Source organism: Myotis yumanensis, unplaced genomic scaffold (assembly GCF_028538775.1).
Source record: "Myotis yumanensis isolate MYYU_CA2020_CCGP unplaced genomic scaffold, mMyoYum1.0.hap1 SCAF_9, whole genome shotgun sequence".
In the NCBI taxonomy this organism is placed as follows: Eukaryota; Metazoa; Chordata; class Mammalia; order Chiroptera; family Vespertilionidae; genus Myotis; species Myotis yumanensis.
The window spans coordinates 7,425,139-7,445,568 of NW_027223760.1; the positions used below are offsets into that span (position 1 = coordinate 7,425,139).

At 38.2% G+C, this 20,430-nt stretch overlaps 2 protein-coding genes across 4 annotated transcripts; one reads left to right on the forward strand and one right to left on the reverse strand.

Annotated features, from left to right (window-relative positions):
- Positions 1-903: 903 nt before the first annotated feature.
- On the forward strand, positions 904-1,248 carry LOC139016739 (P antigen family member 3-like). Its single transcript, XM_070424968.1, has one exon. The coding sequence runs from the start codon at positions 904-906 to the stop codon at positions 1,246-1,248; it is 345 nt and encodes a 114-aa protein (XP_070281069.1).
- Positions 1,249-6,542: 5,294 nt separating this feature from the next.
- Positions 6,543-11,847, reverse strand: GPR85 (G protein-coupled receptor 85). Of its 3 annotated transcripts, none has more exons than XM_070423751.1 (2): positions 11,493-11,847; positions 6,543-10,088 (listed from the first exon to the last, which is right to left on the reverse strand). In XM_070423751.1, exon 2 carries the CDS (start codon positions 9,919-9,921, stop codon positions 8,809-8,811), a length of 1,113 nt encoding a protein of 370 aa, XP_070279852.1. In that variant the 5' UTR covers positions 9,922-10,088; positions 11,493-11,847; the 3' UTR covers positions 6,543-8,808. The 3 variants fall into 3 exon arrangements, with proteins under 3 accessions (XP_070279852.1, XP_070279851.1, XP_070279853.1); XM_070423750.1 differs by having other exon boundaries at positions 11,178-11,847; XM_070423752.1 differs by lacking the exon at positions 11,493-11,847 and adding an exon at positions 10,861-11,113.
- Between the last annotated feature and the right edge of the window lie 8,583 nt (positions 11,848-20,430).

The window sequence follows — 20,430 nt, forward strand, 5'->3', positions numbered from 1 at the left end:
GAAAGCAATAGATGAATATGCAAATAAGTGGAAGCATATACCATGGAAGAATTAACATCATTAACATGTCTATTCTACCCAAAGCAATCTATAGATTCAATGTATCCTTATTGAAATATTGCAGTTTTAGAGCAAATATTCCAAAAACTTATCCTAGGGCAAGAGAAACAAAGGGAAAAATAAACAAATGGGACTACATCAAACTAAAAAGTTTCTGCACAGCAAAAGAAACTTTCCTCAAAAGAAATATTTCTAAAATTCCTCAAAAAAATAAAAATGGATCTGCCATTTGACCCAATGATCCCACCTCTCAGACTATATCTTAAGAATCCTGAAACACCAATCAGAAAGAATATATGCACCCTATGTTCATAGTAGTGTTCTTTACAATAGCTCATATCTGGAAACAGCCCAAGTGCCCATCAGGAGATGCGTGGATAAAAAAGCTGTGGTCCATTTACACAATGGAATACTATACAGCTGTGAAAAAGGATCTCTTATCCTTTGGAACAGCCTGGGTGGACCTGGAGATTATTATGCTAAGCGAAATAAGCCAGAAAGAGAAAGACAAATATCACATGATCTCATTTATATGTAAAATCTAATGAACAAAATAAACACAAACAAGTAGGTCCAGAGGCATGGAAGCATGCAACAGCCTGACAGAACTTGGGAAAAGAGCAATCAAAACTTATATGCATAGTCCATGGACACAGACAATATTCCTGGTGAAGGCCAAAGGTGGAGCTGGAGCTTGTTGGAGAGGGGCAAGTAGGGGGGGTGGTAGATGACATCTGTAATACCCTCAACAATTAAAATAAAAAAGAAAAAGAGCTGGCGAAAGGCTGCGGCGTTCCTTCATTTTGATTCTTTCTCAGTGCCTGAGACTCAACTGTGTGAAATATGAGTCGGCATGTAACACCTAGACTCGATTGGAGTTCAATACTAGTAGAAGATGAAGAATCAGACCAGCCAGTTGGAGCCGTGGTTGACCAGCAGCCCAGGGATGAACAACCTCAACAAGAGGAGCCACCCACTGAGAGTCAGGATATTACACCTGATGAAGAGAAAGCAGATGCAGGAGCACCTGAGGTTCAAGGGACTGACCTTGAAGCTGATCTTCAAGAACTGGCGAAACCAATGACTGGGGCTGAGGGTGGAGATGATCCTGAAGCCATCGGGCATGCTTGCGCAAATCCAGAGCCCATTGAAATGCCAGAAACAGGGGAAGGAAAACCAGCCATTTAAAGGAAGATGATCTGAAGACACAGATTATTCTTATGTTGGATACTTCACTGTTAAAGTTCTCTCAATAAAGTTTTACAGCATTCAAAAACATAATAAAATAAAATAAAAAAATAAAAACATGTGGGAGGAAAATAAATAAATAAATGCATTCATGCAATGATTGTACAGAATTCTCAATGCACTGGGGGTGAATCAGGACCATGTAAAAGTGGGTGCATTTGTTTTTTTTGAATGATGAACTCTAGGTTTCACAACTTACTTTTATTCATAGCTAAAACGTAACTACCATGATAAGAATATCTTTTATAACTCATTCTCTTAAAAGTAACTAGACTCAAAATATTTTTAAAGTTGTTTTATAATAACTAAATAGTTTTGTTTCTGTAAACCAAAAATTATAAATAAAAATCACCATTAAGTATAGCCACTAATTCTAAGGGTGTGATTAAAAATAATAGGAAAACACTTTTTTACTGGATTTAATTTAAAAACCCATGTTATCATGGATGTAATGCACAGAAAAAACAATTAAAAAAAAAGAAAACTAGATTTGTGTTCATTTTACAAGTCTTTAAGACTAAAAATACCAGATTCAATTAAAAGATTTATTAAGAACCCAATACAAATCCTTGTACATAGTAGGTGCTTATTAAGTATCTGTTCAAAGATGGGTCATTCTATAATCACAAGTAATAAATATCTTCCTAAATTTTATGTTTTATATTTGAAACAGGAACTTGGTGCCCTCTAAAAATTATTTACAAAATGAGAATAGAACATAAACATTAATAATAGGCCATAAATATCCATAATTTGGTCATTTCAAATGGGAAGCAGGGCATAAAGTCTGTCTAATTAAAATGAAAAGTGCTATTATGAAGTTAGCACATGAATAAAACAGAAGCCCAGTGAAAGAGTATTTTAATATACTGTAGATATTCTATAGTGTTTGATACCAACAAGCTAAGATCAGCTTGGGTCTATAGCTGCTTAGGAAGGAACCTAGTTAATTGAAATATTGAACAATAGAAAATAGAACTCAGTGTATTAGTGTCAGCAATTGGAAGCTATGTTTGTTAGAAATAGCCATGTCATTAATGTCCTGGGAACATCAGTGACCCAGAGGTATAAAGCATCATTTTTTTTTCAAGCTGGAAAAAGTTTAGAGATCAACCCCTTTATTATCCAGTTTAGGGAACTAAGAAATCAAGTGAATTGACCATGGCCTGTAGCTGGTCAGCAACTCACAGGTCCTGACACCCAGACTGGCATGCTTTTCCACATTAACAGGATAATTAAATAGAAAATATGTTTACTGGGACCACAAATATCACCAAACTGGAATGGAAGAATGGCACAGGCTATCACTTTAAATTAGAAAATGGAATCTCCTTGGTACAAATTACTGATAAATTAAGAGGTCAAATAGTAAGAATGAAGCTCAATTGGGAAGAATATATGGGGGTTCAAATGGGTAAAATAACAGCTTTAAAAAAGAAATGCAGTGAAGAATGGCCAGGTAGGAAAACAACTATGAGTCAATAAATAGAAAAGTGTGAAGACCAGGTTTATGCATGAATACTAAGCAAACAGGACTCATGAGGTAATTTTTCTATTATATTCTCCATTAATCATCCCTTTACTACATAGTGTTATGAATGCTAGAGTTACAGTAGGCTCTGGAGAGAGTATAGGGTAGGGAAAGTAGTATAGATAATTGGGATGTGCCTGGAAATGGTGATCCTAAAAGGTGGACCCTTAAAGGGAGACTTGACAGCAGACTCCATGAAAAGACTGTACACAGTTTGGTAACCATCATTTAAAATCTCCATTTTATATAGCATATAACAAAACTGATTTAGAACCGAAGATTATGAGCCAGATCTAAGTAAAACTCTCCACATGGCCTGAGGTGTGTAGCCCACCTTAAAAATGTGTAGCCCACTTTTAAAATGTGAGTGATATATTGCGCGATGAGCTTCTAAGAAGTCATTTGAAAAAGTGGATGGATTCTCCTGATTCGGTGGTAATATGATCCTATGTGAAAGCAGAGAGGGGCATTAGGCAACCAACTATTTTTTGCTTCCCTTAGATTCCCAGTGGGAAAAGAGGGAGAACAAGTTGGAGCTGAAGTCTGAAGGGTGGAGCTCTGTTTCTGCTCACTCACTTCAGCTCCCGTTCTTCTCTCACCTTCTTCGGTTATTTTGTTAAAATCAACACCACCAGCAAACACATTTATTGAGTTTTCACTCTGGGTTTGGCACTGTGCTAAGTGTTTTATATTCATGACTTGCTTATTACTAACTTGTGCAAGCTACTTAACTTCTCTGTGCTTCGCTTTCTTTATTTGTAAAGTATAGAAAATAATAGCATCTACTTATGATGATAATCATAATAAATGAAAAATACTTAGAAAGGGTCTTTGAAGTAAGTACTTAATTAATAATAGTTATTATTAGCTCAACAAAAAAAATCTTTACTAGTAGTGGTTGCTACTACTTACTCCTCCATTTTACAGATAAGCAGATTGAGACTCAAAGAGTTGAAATAGCTTATTTAAGATGATAAAGCTGGTAGCAAACAGAATAACCACTCAAACTTCCAAAGTTTTTGTTTTTTAACCTTTATGCCATGTTGACCCGTCCCTTCTAGGCATCAAAGCTGCAGCCACACCACATTAAATGTGCCTGATTAGTGGATCTCTATGTTGAACATACCCTCAGCTTTCAAATCTCTTTATTTGCCTTTTGCTCATTTTATTTCCTCTGTCTGAAATCACCTTCCTCCTCCCACCTTCACAGAGTTAATTGCTCGTCTGTGTTTCTTTAACACTTATCTCACATACAGCACTTATCACATTGTCTCATAATTTGTGTGCCAATAAAAGGTAGCATTTAAGATGCCAGAGTCTCTTTTAAGGGCTTCACAAGGATGCAATCACTGAGTCCTCTCAATAACCCGAGGATGTTTGTAACCTCCTTTTTATTGATGAGACAGATAAGGTTAAGTAACTTGCCCAAGAACAGACATGCAGGAAATGATTATTGATTGAATGATGGGTAAGTACAAATGCTTACTAAAATGATCAAAAAGTCTTTTTATCCCCGGGACAAAATTAACATCCTCAACTTTTTTTTTTCATGGTGGAGAAAACAAAATGACTTACTTCTTCACCTCATGATCTTGGCTATTTATATAAGTTAAATGCTATTTTATTGTCTATTTAAAATCCCATAAACCAGGGCATGTATTACAGTATCAATTTTAATATTTGTATCAAGAATCTATTATTTTCCAAACACAGAGGAAAAAAGGAAACTTTTTGTCTCCAAGCCAAACTTAAAAACCTGCCTTTCTGCCCAGCCAGCATGGCTCAGAGGTTAAACACCGACTGATAAACCAGGAGGTCATTGTCCCATCCCTGGTCAGGGCATATGCCCAGGCTGTGCGCTCGATTCCCAGTGGGGGGCGTGCAGGAGGCAGCTGATCAATGATTCTCTCTCATCATTGATGTTTCTAATCTCTCTCCTTCTCCCTTGCTCTCTAAAATCAATTAAAAAATGTTTTTTAAAAAGGAAAAAACTTGCCTTTCTAAAGATGATTTTGTTGTCTAGGAGGTGGCGGGGGAGGGGTGTAGGGGCAGTGCTGTGAATAATTCCAAGCCTCAGCCACCTGTGGGTTTTTTTGAGGCCTTTTTCTATAATCACTCAGAGAAAAACACGTTCTCTTTTCTTTCCTCCCCAGCCTTTCAATGTTTCAGTTCTTGAATTAACTGCCTGATCTGGTGGGAGGAAATCTGGCTTTAAAATCCTTTTAATCAAAAGGGCTTGAGCAAGCTAATGGATATCATCCCTTTGGCAAAAGGAGATGATATAAAAGCTCCTTCTCAAAAAAACAACAACAAAAAAATCCTTATTTTCATAATTCTTTTATAAAATTGAAACCTGTTCTACTGTAGTATAAGGCAAAAAAAAAAAATAATAATTAGACTTCCCTCCCTCCCCCCAAATATTTTCTCCATTGCTCCAGTTCTCAACATCCCTTTAACATATTTGATGGTGTTAACTGATGGCAAAAAAAAGGAATCCTATCATTTACAAATAACATCTTCGTTTTAACCATTATATAGACTAATTAGGAACTTGTGCCTCAAAATCAAACAATTCTATCATTTCAATGCGGTTTTAAAAAAGTTTCTGAGGGTATTGGGAAAGTCACAGAACACTAGCGTGCTCTGAGTTGAGAACAATAAAAATGTCGGCAATAAACTGTTATCTTAGTAGGCCCTGCAATTTCCATTCAAAACATTCGAAGAGAATATTCACAGACATGCAAGTGATGTATTTTGCATAGAAAAACAAACTCATAAGATTTTGGAATCATAAATAACTCTAATTCTGATAACCATCTACCTAAATTAATGTGTTTAGCCAGCATTTGAAACATTACCATTTATCACCTTACCTTCTTTCTATTTTTTTATATATGAAACTAATATAAGCTGGATCTTTTTTGTTTGTTTTACTAACAATACAGTCTACGATGCTGGTGGGATAAAGTAAAAAATGGCACAAGGTAAATTTATCTGATGGTGAATACATATAAGTGAAGATTTTTGGTTCCACTTGCAAGGGTCCTACAGTAACACCTGTTGCAACACAACTCTACTTCATGGCTGAGAAGGAATATGTCTCTACAATTATAAATATGTTTAATTGTATTTGAATTTTGCAGGCCAGACAACTTTTCAGCTAGTAGATTAGGTAATTTGGTTGTATATCTCCAATAGGGGGCAATAGAAAAGGTGAAGGAGTGGCATACTTGAATAATAAAGATATGTACCATTTCATAGGTAATTCTCATCTTTGCTTGGGCACCAGGGGAGGCCCCCTGGGAGTGGGCATCTTAGTGCCTTCCTTTACCCAGGCATTCACAAGCCAACTTGCAGGAAGCTATAAAAATGGATAAAAAGACACCTCCAGGTTTCTTGAAGGAACTGAAATCTCTCTCATTTGGAAGTGGACAGTCAAGATATGGAGGAACTTGAACTCCCATTTTGTTGTTGTTGTTATTTTGTGTATAGCATTAATAGCACAGGTAGGATTCCAAAATACAACATGGCAACTGGTCTCTCTCTGTCCTCAAGATCTTTGCTGAATTTTCTACCAGTTGCTCTCTATAAATATAATCATTGTAATAATGTCTCTACTGTAATTTTTTTTAGTTGGACACATAATGTTTCCAGAATATCTTTTGATAACATTTCCTTTATTGTAGTATATTGGATAATGATTTTAGTAGCAACCAGGGGACTTTATTGCTAGATTCAACCCAGTGTTGTACATTAAACTGTTTCAGATCCAATCAACTTTGGTATAAAGTAAAAATGAGGTCTATAGAGTCCTCACTAAATCATCGCTTCAGCTGTCCTTATATGAGCAAACTGAATAGTTATATACATCACTGAGACATTTTATTTATTTTTACTTATTTATATTTATATATTCTCTTTACAGATATACTATAGCAATAAAAATTCTGTTCCAGTATTCCTAAACTTATTTTTTAAGTACAAAAACCCCCAAACAAATAAAAACAATGAAAAACAAACAAAAAAACAATAATAGCTTGTCTGTCATAACATTATTGTAAACTATTCTTCTTACAAGCTAAATATTTAGAATCCCGAATTTCTACTCTGCCACAAATTAAAATGTTATATTTATATGAAAATTCTGAATTAACCAACTACACAGGTATGTCTTTAAATGTTACTGGCTTATAAAAATAAAGAGAAAGATAATTATAGTAAGCTATCAAATAATGCTTTTACAGATAATATAATTTGTTGGTGTATCAGCTTTATACTCCCTATCATTCATGCATTTCCATTTCTAAGTTAATAGTGAGCAATAAAAATAAAAAAACTATATTAAAGCTAGTCTTCCTAGTTTGTGCTTGCTTTCCAGGTCCAAAAATGTTTTAATTGTCAAAAACTGTAAAACTTATTCCAAGCAAATAACAGGCTACACAGTTAAGTTTTGGCAAATGCAACTTTATATTGAAATTCACACATCTGTATTTAAAGAATGAGACTCACAGACTCTAATATATTTCTAAAATACCAGAAATCATATTAAAGCTTTCACAAGTTAAATCTGAAATAATTTAAATGACAAATACACTGAATGTGCAGAAAATATAAACAAGACTGTGCCCTCTGTAGAATACACACTTCACAAACTGTGCAGGATGTCATACTAAGGCTGTGGTCTCCCCTTGACAGCTGACTTAAAATATAAACATACATCAACTGCCTGCTTCTTAGAACATACTAGAATGAGTAGCACAATTTCATTATTCCAATAATGTGCACCTTAATTTTTAAACCACGTGAGGAAAAAGAAAAGAGAGTATTAATGATCTTCCATGTACTTCCAGATGCATTATGACCAGTTACTGATTTGCTATCCCTTGACTATTTGCTCCAATACTAAGTAAGATGAAAGATATTAGATAACTCTTCAAAGCAACACATGTTTAATCTGAATTATTAGAACAGCTCAATTGTACCATTAATGTAGCCTTCCAGGCCAAATAAAAGCGAATTGGGAAAATTTTGTACCAAATCAACAAAAATCAAATAATACAGTTCAATGCTAGCAATTTAACTAGTAGGTAAGGAAAGTGGTATTTAGTAATGGTAATGTATTAATTTTTAAAAGGTAGATTCTAGCTCCGACTGGTGTGGCTCAGCAGTTGTGTGTCTACCCAGGAACCAAGTGGTCAGCAGTTTGATTCCTGTTCAGAGCACATGCCTGGATTGTGGCTCAATCCTCAGTAGGGGGCGTGCAGGACACAGCCCATTAATGATGTTTCTCTCTCATCAATATTTCTATCTCTCTATCCCTTCCTTTTCCTTTCTCTCTAAAATTCAATAAACACACATTTTTTTTTAAAAAAAAGTAAACTCTAATTGGAACCAATATACTGCTTTGGAATGCACCTCCAAACTTACAAGATGATTTTTTTAAATGTCACAATTCAATAATTCATGGCATATCTTTAGTGGATTATGGTACTTTAAGTCCCCAAGTATTTTAGTATTTGCAAAACAATAATAGTATGAAATGTTTTAAACTCTTCAAACTTCTAAAATTAGTTTTATCAACATATTTACCTCAAGTCAACTTAACTTATTAAGATGTCCAATGCTAGGTTTTTTTGAAATGTTTTTTCATAAGTAGTGATATACACAGCATTTAGCACTGATACTTAGCACCTGCTAATTTCATTATCTAGTTTTCAACCACATAAAGAAACTGAGGGCGGTGGTTCAGTCCTTTCTCAATATCAAACCTCCACGGGCAGTCAGCAGGATCACTCTGAGATTTAAAATAGGATTACCGGTGAACAATTGCAAAGACTGCAGAAAGTCCCCCAAATCCCTGTAACCACTAATCCCATTCTTGATTTTCTTCTCAAGATATGGCTACAGGCCACAGTTGCTTAAGAGAGAAGGTCAGTGTTTCAGAAGGCTAAAGATTTACAGATGCTCCTTCATATAACACAGTAAGGTTCCCTTGGTAACCTGGATTTTCTGCAGTAAAGAAGGGTTGTGCTGAAACAGCGTCTCAGCTCCCTGTTGGAGAAAATGCAGACAAAAGGATTGATTCCTGCTTGGGCAAAACTCATCCAGACAGCAGCTGTTAGAAATCCTCCCGGTACTACCGGCCCTCTTGCAAAAACTCTCCAATAGCAGGCTACCAGGTAGGGGCCCCACAAGGTTAGGAAGAGAAAAGTCATTATGTAGAACATTCTGCTGATCCTTTTTTCCATTTTGAACTCATCTAAGACCAATAGCCTTCTTCTGCTCGTGGGGTTTGCATTTTGCCTGATGCCCAGCAAGGTAGGTGGTGTGGGGCCCCTTCCAAATCCCGATAGCCAATTGGCAGCTGCCTGGCCGCTGGCTCCGGGGCCATGAAAAGTCCAGTTCTGGCTGACCGCTGCTACAAACTGAACTGGCTTCATTTTCCTTCGATCGTGGACAAAAAATATCAGCTTGAGGTAGACAAGCTGTGTGGCTAGGAGGATGAGAGCAAGGAGCAGCATAAATCCCAAGGAATCGTTGGCCCTGAAGGAGCGGTGTTGGAAGGTGCATTGATCTTCCTCCCTAATGAAGGAGTAAGTGCCCACATCTAACACTGGGGGAAACGCCATGGCCACCGACAGAGTCCACACCATGCAGATCACAGCCAGGCACGTCCAAAAAGTCAGCCTCTTTGTATAAAAGCGATGATGGGCGATAGCTAAGTATCTGGTGACGCTGATGCAGAAGAGCATGAAAGCAGTGTGGAAACAGGACAGAACCCCCAGAAAGGCAATCACTTTGCAAGTCAGAGTCCCATACGTCCAGGTAGAGCCATTTTTGACAGAGTTGAATACAAATGGAAAACAAATTGCAGATCTGAGGACATCAGAACAGCCAAGGTCCAACAGGAAGTAGTAAGGTGCTCTATGCAAGGTCTTATCTTTCACCAGCAAAATGGAAATCAGAAGGTTGCCCACCACACTGACTCCTATTATGAAACCCAAGGAAGTCAGTTTCAGAAAGGCTGTTAGAGGGGAGAGATTTTGCAAAATGTTGTCAGCTGCATGGCTATAGTTCGCCATAGATGGATGGAGGATAAAGATACAGCCTTAGTCAAGTCTCATGATCTAGATAGAACAAGGAAAAGACAGACCCATACATTTTACTGCAAATGTAATCCACAAAGAGAATCGATCCAGTCTGCTGTCATGCTTCCTCTTTTCTTCCATTTGATTTGCCATCAGAATATCTGGGGGAAAAAAGAGCTATCAGGTATGAAGTTAACAAGAAATGATGTCAGGCAGTGCTAACATAAAGCTGTTGATTTATGGGAAATAAGTAAAGTTTTAATTTTGAATGTTATTATTTGCTTTAGTATGTTTGCCTGAGAGTTCAGACAATTGGCTTGCTTAGTTTTCCAAGCTAGATAAACTTAAAAATGTTCCTCTTTTGGAGAACATACGTTTTTTAAGGTACCTTTAGGACAAAAGGGATAATGTTCCACAATCATAAAATATGCCCGTCTAGGAATTAGTCACTAGTGTTGCAATGGAATCTACAAGATTGACAACAGAAGACAGAGAGGAGACTACATTTATTTGAGGTGTATTAGTATCTGTCAGTATTTTATAGGTAGCTCCCCTGTAGATATGGATCCAAAGAACCATTGCAAAATATTTGTCTTTTAACTCATGTGTCACCATTCATGCTGCATATTATGAGTGTATTTGCTGATTCTTTAGGGTATAATTTCAACATTTCTGATTTCTAAATTAATAGGAAAGTATCCCAGGATTTGATGTGATTTAATCTTTTGTTTCCCCACTCCCACCCCACCCCATTTTTGGCAAATCTTTCCTCTTTTAAGCACACACGATTATTAAAAATGGTTAATGCAAATACTGGCCAGGAAAACACACCCAGAGGAATAATGGACTTCCATTTGTAAATCTTGGATGCCTGGATTCAAATAAATTTAACACGAACCTGATTTTCTTGGTCAATTAAGCCTTTCCACTTACACTGATCATCTTAGTTGCAAATCGAAAGTGGCTTCATTAAAAAAATGCACATTTTCTTCTAGATGCCTGGGAATCACACCGGGAAAATCGGCTTCCTCTGCTATTTCCACTAAGCATATTTCCTCTGCCACTTTTCACTTGCTCGGAATATGCTGACGGTAACCCAGGCAAAACTGCTTCGATGATTTTAATTCCCCCACTGGTACGTCCCCGGGTAAATACCGATCTCATCATGCAACATTACGAAACCTGAAATCCGCCACCCCTGGATTTATAATGGGGGGAGGAGGAGGAGGGGAGAGACATGCATTACATACGCGAAGATGGTGCGAGAAGATTGTTTCTGTGCTGCAAGGGTACTGTTTCCGGCGGCTCGCAGGCTGATGGTCCTCAGTCTTGCATCGCTTTCCAAAAATGGAGCTTTGAATAAGCCCGACTGAAGATGCATTGTCTGAATGTACTTCCATTATGTAGTTTATTGTAAAAAAAAAAAAAAAAAAACCAACAAAACAAAACAACAAAAAAAAACCCCACCTGGGGGGGAGGGGGAGCGCTTTCCTGGCGAACCTGCAGTTTCATCGACACTGTGAGCCCTCCTCCCCGCAAACTTAACCGAGAGGATGGCCTCCTACCTGTTGGTGTTGGGCATCCCGACAGACTATAGCTTCTTCTTTCTATAGATTGCTGATTATTTTTTATTTTTTATTTTTTTTGGCCTTAGTGCTTTGACTGAGCATCCAGGCAGGGCTCGGCGGCGCCTGCGCGCTGAGCCTCCACGAGTTCCAGCCGCGTCCGCCTGGCGCAGGGCGGCCTCGCTCAGCGGCGCAGGGCAGGGGCTGCGGGGGCCTCGGCGCGGCTCGGCGCGGACCCGCGCCCGGGACTGGCCAAGTTGGCTGCGTGTCCGGTCCTGCTGAACCGGCAGAAGGAGGCTTTTGTATCCCCGCGGCTGCTTCTGAACTCGACCCGATCCCGCATTGGAAGTGGGAAGCGGAGAGGCTGGCTGGGGACCGCAGGCCCAGCCCCCCGAGGGCAGCGCCGAGAAGCCACCCGGCCCGGGGCGCCCGCCCCTCCTCTTCCCGGACCCTCGGCTTCCGCGAACCTGTCCTCCTTCCTCTTTCAGAGTGGTCCCCAGCTGCGCCGCTGACCTTGGGATTTGCAAGTTACGGGGTGGGGAGGGGTCTGGGGGAGAGCAATAAATCTCCAAAAAAATGTAAATGACTATTCCTCGCCTTTCACCCTAAGGAGCAACAGACTTTCGTTTCCTTCTTGTAAGTGCGATTTACCAATAGGTTGGTCATGTCAAAGCACTTGTGTGTGTTTCCCTTTGTTATTACTGAAGAAAAATACCAGGAATACATAAAACTTCCACCCGCCCAAAAGGCCCAGTGATACCACAGCACACCACAGGGCCTGACACCTGGGCGCTTTAGGGATGCCTCTAATCATGCATTTCCTTATGTTACATTTCGGAAGAATTTTGTTGGTGGGGTAATAAGAGATTTTAAACAACTCCCCACTTCCATAAAAACTAGCAGACTTGCTTTCATTCATTCCCAATGTAAGACGTCTGCTTCTCACCCATGCTTATTGCTTTGTAATAATCTGTTAATGAAACAGAAGGAAAAAAAAAGACCTTTACAGTAATAAATTGATGTCCGAACAGCAATAAAATACCTCATTGTTGGGTGGTGAGAATGTGACGTCAGGGAAACGTAAGCCAATCAGCATACAGATAACATGGGTTAATTTACATATTGTATTTCTATTGGCTATGCCAAGATAAAGCTTTCCCTGTTTAAAGCTTAAAAATATATACTTCACTGTCATGATGTCACACTCATTACACAAAGCCCTATGTTGGTAATACTGAAATGATTACATTTTCCTAATTTGTTTTCGAATGTCCTAAATCCATTTAAAAAAAGATAATGATCTTTTAAAAAATAAAAATACAAAACATAAAGCACCTAACTCTGGCATTCCTTTAATCTACAAGAATCAATCCTGCAGTAGTACTGGAGTAACTTGAGAACATTTCCATTCAAGTGAAACACTCCACTTTTTTTGCAAAACAAATTCAGAAGAAATCAAAACCATATGATGGTTTACAATTTCTATGTGAAATGTCAAATTACTTTGTTTTAATCCTCACATGAAGATATGTTTTTATTGATTTTAGGGAGAGGAAGAGAGAGAGAGAAAAACATCAATGTGAGAGAGAAACATTGATTGGTTACGCCTGTTCACAGCCTGACTGGGCATGAGACATCTTTGGTGTAGGGACAGGGCTTCAACCAGGGGAGCCACCTAGCCAGGGCTCAAATTCATTTTTATGGAACTAAAAATAAATTCAATTTGTGTTGTTCTTGTTTTTTTTACTTCCCAATTAGTGCCTCAATGTACTTTGCAAAGAGTTATTTCCTGAGGTTTTTATTTTAATTCTCATCCTAAGGCCTATATATTGATTTTAGAGAGAGAGGACGGGAGAGAGAAAGAGAGTGAGAGAGAGTTGTGAAACATCAATTGGATGCACCCCGCCCAGGGATTGAACCCAAAACCTAAGCATATGTCCTGACCAGGAATTGAACCAGCAACCCTTCAGTGCATGGGAAGATGTTCCAACCAGCTGAGCCACAAGGCCAGGGCCTGAGTTTTTACAGTTCAAAAATCCATAGAATAAAAACAAACACAAAGAAATTCTGCATGGATTAGGGAAAGATTATTTAAAAGTAAATTTAAAAGGTGACTGCCCTGTCAGGCCATGAAGCAATAATTTATTCTGCCAAAAGGTATAGGACCAAGGGTTTATATATACTTGAAGAAACAGGTATTGCTTCCTTTAAAATAAAGGAGAGGATATGTGTGTATGCAATATCTTTCATATCTACAGCTCAGGGTATATTAAGGCTATAATTTTCCTTTGCAAATGAGTATAGTTAGATCTACTAGTTACTCAGTTTCTCCAGCTATTAGATGAGAATGGCCTTTTTTTTTTTTCCTCACTAGGGGGTTCAGGAAAATAATGAGATAGTTTCCAGTTAGTTCATTAACTCTATTAGAGAAGAAATTAAAGTCTACACCTTCCACCAACAGGGGTTTTAAAAAATGGACTTAATAACTAACAAAAATTTCATATCTACTAGTACTCAAATGTAAAGTTATTGGTTCAAAGTGCTCAAATCATAACCTTGTTTGATCTTAGCTCATTTCTTTTTTATTCCTTATATCATCAAGCCTAGAAAATTTATGTTGAGAGTAGGATTAAGCAAACAACAGCAAAATATTACATCCACCCTGGATTTGAAGGATTCTAAAGGTTTTCAAGTTCTGGGCATATTACATTTACTACATTGATCATTGGATTAGGAAATCTGATATAATTTGCTTAATTTGGTTCTTACAATAATATATATAATTTTATTTAAAACAGCAATTATCTTCTTTTCAAAATTAGTAGTACATTTCAGATTTTTGCCAAGTGATGCACAATTTCTTGAAGGTCAAATGCAATATTTCGGTTCTATGCATTGTTTATGTGAAAATGTGTGTCAGGTTGTAAATAATTTTGGCAAATACACAGATTGATAGTCTAGAATAAAACGTTCTAAGAAAATATTTTTTAATCATTTAAAGTGCCATCTCTCCCACTTAAAACTTGTCATTAAATCTTTAAAAACATGTGTCTTTGGTATTTTTAATTCTTACTAAAATCTAAAACTGTATCTGAAAAAGAAACTTAAACGTTTTCTGAAAGCTATCTTATTAAGGAAGGCTCCCATTGGGGACTTTTTCAGAAAAACATTTTACTTTTTATCAAATTTATTGGGTAACATTGGCCGATTAGTGTAAATGTACCACAGCTTCTTCATCCACTCATTTACTAATGGGCACTTGGGCAACTTTCAAATTTTGGCTATTGTAAATAATGCTGCAGTGAACATAGGGGTGCACGTATTCTTTTGTATTACTGTTTTCCACATTGCCTGCACCAATCTGCATACCTAACAACAATGCACAAAGGTTCCCATTTTAACCTGATCTTTGCCAACACTTGTTATTTGTAAATTTGTTGATGATAGCCATTCAGACAGGTGTGAGGGATATCTCACTGTGGTTTTACTTTGCATTTCTTTGATAGTTAGGGACTTTGAGAATTTTTTCATGTCTATTGGCCAGCTGTATGTTCTCTTTGGAGAAATGTCTATTCTGATGCAAATTTAAAATTTGCCCTGGCCGGTTTGGCTCAGTGGATGGAGTGTCGGCCTGTGGACTGAAGGGTCCCAGGTTCTATTCCGGTCAAGGGCATGTACCTTGGTTGCAGGCACATACCCAGTAGGGAGTGTGCAGGAGGCAGCTGATCGATGTTTCTCTCTCATCGATGTTTCTAACTCTCTATCCCTCTCCCTTCCTCTCTGTAAAAAATCAATAAAATATATAAAAAAAATAATAAAATAAAATAAAATTGGATTGTTGTTGTTTTGTGTGTGTGTGTGTGTGTGTGTGTGTGTGTGTATTGAGTTATATGTTTTTATAAATTTTGGATATTAACCCCTAATCAGATGTCTCATTGGCGAATATGTTCTCCCATTTGGTGGGTTGCCTTTTCATTTTGTTGATGGTTTCTTTTGCTGTACAAAAGCCTTTTGGTTTGCTGTAGTGCCATTTGTTTATTTTTTCTTTTGTTTCCTTTGCTCTAAGAGACATATCAGAATAAAATGTTGCTATGAGAACTGTCCGAGATGTTACTGCCTATGTGTTCTAGAACTTTTATGATTTCGAGACTTACATTTAAGTCTTTAATCCAGTTTGAATTTATTTTCCTGTATGGTGTAAGAGGGTGATTTTTCTTTCCTTTCCTTCCTTTCTTTCTTTCTCTCTCTCCTCTTCTCTCTCTCTCTTTCTCTCTCTCTCTCTCTTCTTTCTTTCTTTTTGCATGCATCTGTTCAATTTTCTCAATAACATTCCCTGAATAGACTGTTTTTACCCCATTGTATGTTCTTGTCTCCTTTGTCAAATATTAATTGACCATAAAGTTGTGGGTTTATTTTTGGGCTTCCTATTCTGTCCCATTGATCTATATGTCTGTTTTTATGCCAGCACCATGCTATTTGATTATTATGGCCTATTTGATTATTATGACTAGTTTGACATCAGGCAGCACGATCTCTCCAACTTTTTTCTTTCTCAAGATCACTGTGGCTGTTTAGGGCCTTTTGTGGTTCCAAATAAATTTTTGAAATATTTTTTCTAGTTTTGTGAAATATGCCATTGTAGCTTGATAGGAATTGCATTGAATCTATAGATTGCTTTGAGTAGTATGGACATTTTAATGATGTGAATTCTTCCTATCCACAAACACAGTCTATGCTTACACTTATTTGTATCTTCCTCCATTTCTTTCTTCAGGGTCTTATAATTTTCCAAGTACAGGTCTTTTACACCCTTGGTTAAATTTACTCCAAGGTATTTTTTGATGCAATTGCAAATGGGGTTGTTTTCTTAGTTTCTCTCTCTGATAGTTCATTCTTAGTGTATAAGAATGCCACAAATTGCTGGATATTTATTTTGCATCCTGCTACTTCACTGAATTCATTTATCATTTTTAGTGGATTTTTGGTGGAACCTTTAGGGTTCTTTATGCACAGTATCATGTCATCTGCAAATAGTGACAGTTTTACCTCTTCTTTTCAAATTTGGATGCCTTTTATTTCTTCTTGTCTGATCTCTGTTGCTAGGATTTCCATTACTATGTTTTTGTTTTTTTTTTAAAATATATTTTATTGATTTTTCACAGAGAGGAAGGGAGAGGGATAGAGAGCTAGAAACATGGATGAGAGAGAAACATCGATCAGCTGCCTCCTGCACATCTCCCACTGGGGATGTGCCCGCAACCCAGGTACATGCCCTTGACCGGAATCGAACCTGGGACCCCTGAGCCCGCAGGCCGACGCTCTATCCAATGAGCCAAACCGGTTTCGGCTTCCATTACTATGTTGAATAAGAGTGGTGAGAGTGGACATTCCTTTCTTGTTCCTGATCTTAAAGGAAACACTTTTAGTTTTTACCCACTGACTATGATGTTGGCTGTGGGTTTTTGCTATATGGCCTTTATTATATTGAGCTATGTTCCTCCTACAGTTATCCCACGTTGCTGATATTCTTATTATAAATGGGTGCAGGCTCTTAGTAAGTGCTTTTTATACATCTATTGATATGATCATGTGATTTTTTTTAACCTTTTATATTGTTTATGTGGTGTATCATGTTTATTGATTTGTGGATATTGTACCAACCTGTGTCCCTGGAATAAAACTCATTTGATCATGTTGTATGATGCTTTGAATGTACTGCTGGATCCAGTTTGCTAATATTTGTTGAGTATTTTAGCATCTATGTTCATCAATGACATTGGCCTATAATATTTTTTCTTTAGTTTTTTATTGGGGAGGGTTGAGAAGGGAATATAGAAATTTTCTAATTTTATTTATTTATTATGATTTTCATCATTATTGTTCAAAGTATTACATAGGTTCTCCTTCCCCCCTTATTAACCTCTTCCAACCCTCTCCTGGCCCTCACCCTCCACCATCCCATTGTCTGTGTCCATGGGTTATGCATAAATGCATACAAGTTCATTGACTGATCTCCTCTCAACCACCCTCCCCTGCCTTCCCTCTGAGGTTCAACAGACTGTTCATGCTTCTATGTCTCTGGGTCTATTTTTGTTCATCATTTTATTTGGTTCATTAGATTCCATATTTGAGTAAGATCATGTGATATTTATCTTTCTCTGACTGGCTTATTTCACTTAGCATAATAATCTCCAGGTCCATCCATGCTGTTGCAAATGGTAAGAGTTCTTTCTTTTATATTGCTGTATAGTATTCCATTGTGTAAATGTACAATCGTTTTTTTCTCCACTCATCTACTGATGGGCACTTAGGCTGTTTTCAAATCTTAGCTATTATACATTGTGCTGCTATGAACATAGCGGTGCATATATTCTTTCTGGTGAGTGTTTCTGGTTGTGTGTTGCTTTCAGGGAATATGATGGCTGTTTTTCCTGCCCCAGAGCTACTCCTCTGCAAGTGGCCTAAAATATTACTCTGCTCTTGGCTGGACAGAGATCCTTGTATGGAGACCAATGTGGTCAGCTGGGACCCAGGAGTTTTTATCAGTCTGGTTCCTAGAATGGTGGGGTGGACAGCCCCTTCCTTCTCCAATTCAGACACTAAGGGCTCTTTGAGGCTGTTCAGACATAAGCTTGTCCTCTGCCTTTTTTCCTCAGTAAAGCTCCAAATGCAGGGTGTGGCAGGTTGTATCACCTAGGGCAGTTTTTCCCCCTTTCCTGCCCTCTGTGTGTTGGCAGCAGGTAGCTCCTTCCAGGGAAAATGGCACTTTTGGTTTGGAAGCCTGTGAATGACCCAATGCAGGATTCCTGGCTACTGCTTTTCCAAGTCTCCCTGCCCTGCTGCTCACCCTGCCTGTCCTCAGGCACCTCAAGCCAGCTCCTCCCTCCCTGCACCAATGTGTCAGGTGTGTAGTTGCAAATGAAAACTCCTGTGCTCTGGGGCAGCGGTTCTCAACCTGTGGGTCGCAACCCTTTGGGGGTTGAATGACCCTTTCACAGGGGTCGCCTAAGACCATCCTGCATATCAGTTATTTACATTACGATTCATAACAGTAGCAAAATTACAGTTATGAAGTAGCAACGAAAATAATTTTATGGTTGGGGGTCACTACAACATGAAGAACTGTTTTAAAGGGCCAGAAAGTTGAGAACCACTGGTTTAGAGATTTTTTTTTAATGCAATAGAAAGCGTGGCTCTCTCCCCCATGGGCTCTGGTCTGCCCCCAGCAATCCTGCTACTAGTTCACTGCTGCTTCGATGATACGATGATACGGGTACTGTGGCCCTGGGTTGCGCTGCCACAGGTCGGAAAGCGCAGCCTGTTGGGTGTGTGGAGCCCTGAGGGTGCTCCCAAAACAGTTCTCCCTGCAGCTCAGATCCCTCCTCTCCTGGCTTCCCACCGCTCTGATCTCTCCCTTCCTATGGGCCTCCAGGTGCCTTTTGTTCTTCCCTGTTATAAGTCACCTCCCAGCTGGACCACAGTTAGAAATTCAGGTGAATGTTCTCCAATGTAGCTGTATTTCCAGCTTGGCCCTGGGATGAGGTGCCCGGCAGGTCTACCTATTTGACCACCATTTTCTCCTCCTAATATTTTTTCTTTGTAGTGTCTTTATTTGGTTATGGAATTAGAATAATGCTGGCTTTATAAAATGAGCTTGAGTCTTCCTATTTCTTGATTTTTTTTTTTTTAATAGTTTGAGAAGGATAGGTGTTAGCTCTTTTTTTTTTTTCTTTTTAAAAATTTGTTTCTGAAAGTATTACATATGTCCCCCTTTTTCTGCCATTGACCCCTTCTAGCCCACCCCCACCAACTGCCCCAGGCCTTCAGCACCCTATTGTCTGTGTCCGTGGGTTATGCATATATGCATACAAGTTCTTTGGTTGATCATTTCCCACCTACCTACTCTCAACTGCCTTCCCTCTGAAATTCTGCAGTCTGTTCTATGCTTCTGTGCCTCTGGATATATTTTGTTCAATAGTTTATTTTGTTTATTAGATTCCACATATGAATGAGATCATGTGATACTTCTCTTTCTCTGACTGGCTTATTTCACTTAGCATGATACTCTCCAGGGCCCTCCATGCTGTCTCAAAGGGTAAGAGATCCTTCCTTTTTACTGCTGCATAGTATTCCATGATATAAATGTACCACTGCTTTTTTGTCCACTCATCTACTGAAGGCACTAGGGCTGTTTTCAGATATTAGCTATTGTAAATTATGCTGCTATAAACTTAGGGATGCATACATTCTTTCTGATTGGTGTTTCAGGTTTCTTAGGATATATTCCTAGAAGTGGGATCACTGAGTCAAATGGCAGTTCCATATTAAATTTTTTTAGGAAACTCCATACTGTGTTTCATAATGGCTGTACCAGTTTGCATTCCCACCAGCAATGTACTAGGGTTCCTTTTTCTCCACATTCTCACCAACACTTGTCATTTGTTGATGGCAGCCATTGTGACAGGTGTGAGGTGACACCTCATTATTGTTTTAATTTGCATCTCTCTGCAAATTAAAGTGACTTTGAACATTTTTTAATGTTTCTTGGCCATCAGAATGTCTGCTTTGGAGAAGTGTCTATTTAGTCCTTTGCCCATTTTTTAATTCGATTGTTTGTTTTTATTTTGTTAAGTTGTATGAGTTCCTTATATATTTTGGATATTAACCCTTTATCAGGTGGATCATTGCCAAATATGTTCTCTCATACAGTGGGCTCCCTTTTTGTTTTATTGATGGTTTCTTTTGCTGTAGAGAAGGTTTTTATTTTGATGCAGTCCCATTTGTATATTTTTTCCTTAGTTTCCTTTGACCTAGGACTGTGGTAGGCAAACTGCGGCTCGCGAGCCACATGCGTCTCTTTGGCCCCTTGAGTGTGGCTCTTCCTAAGCCTTAGGAGTACCCTAATTAAGTTAATAACAATGTACCTACCTATATAGTT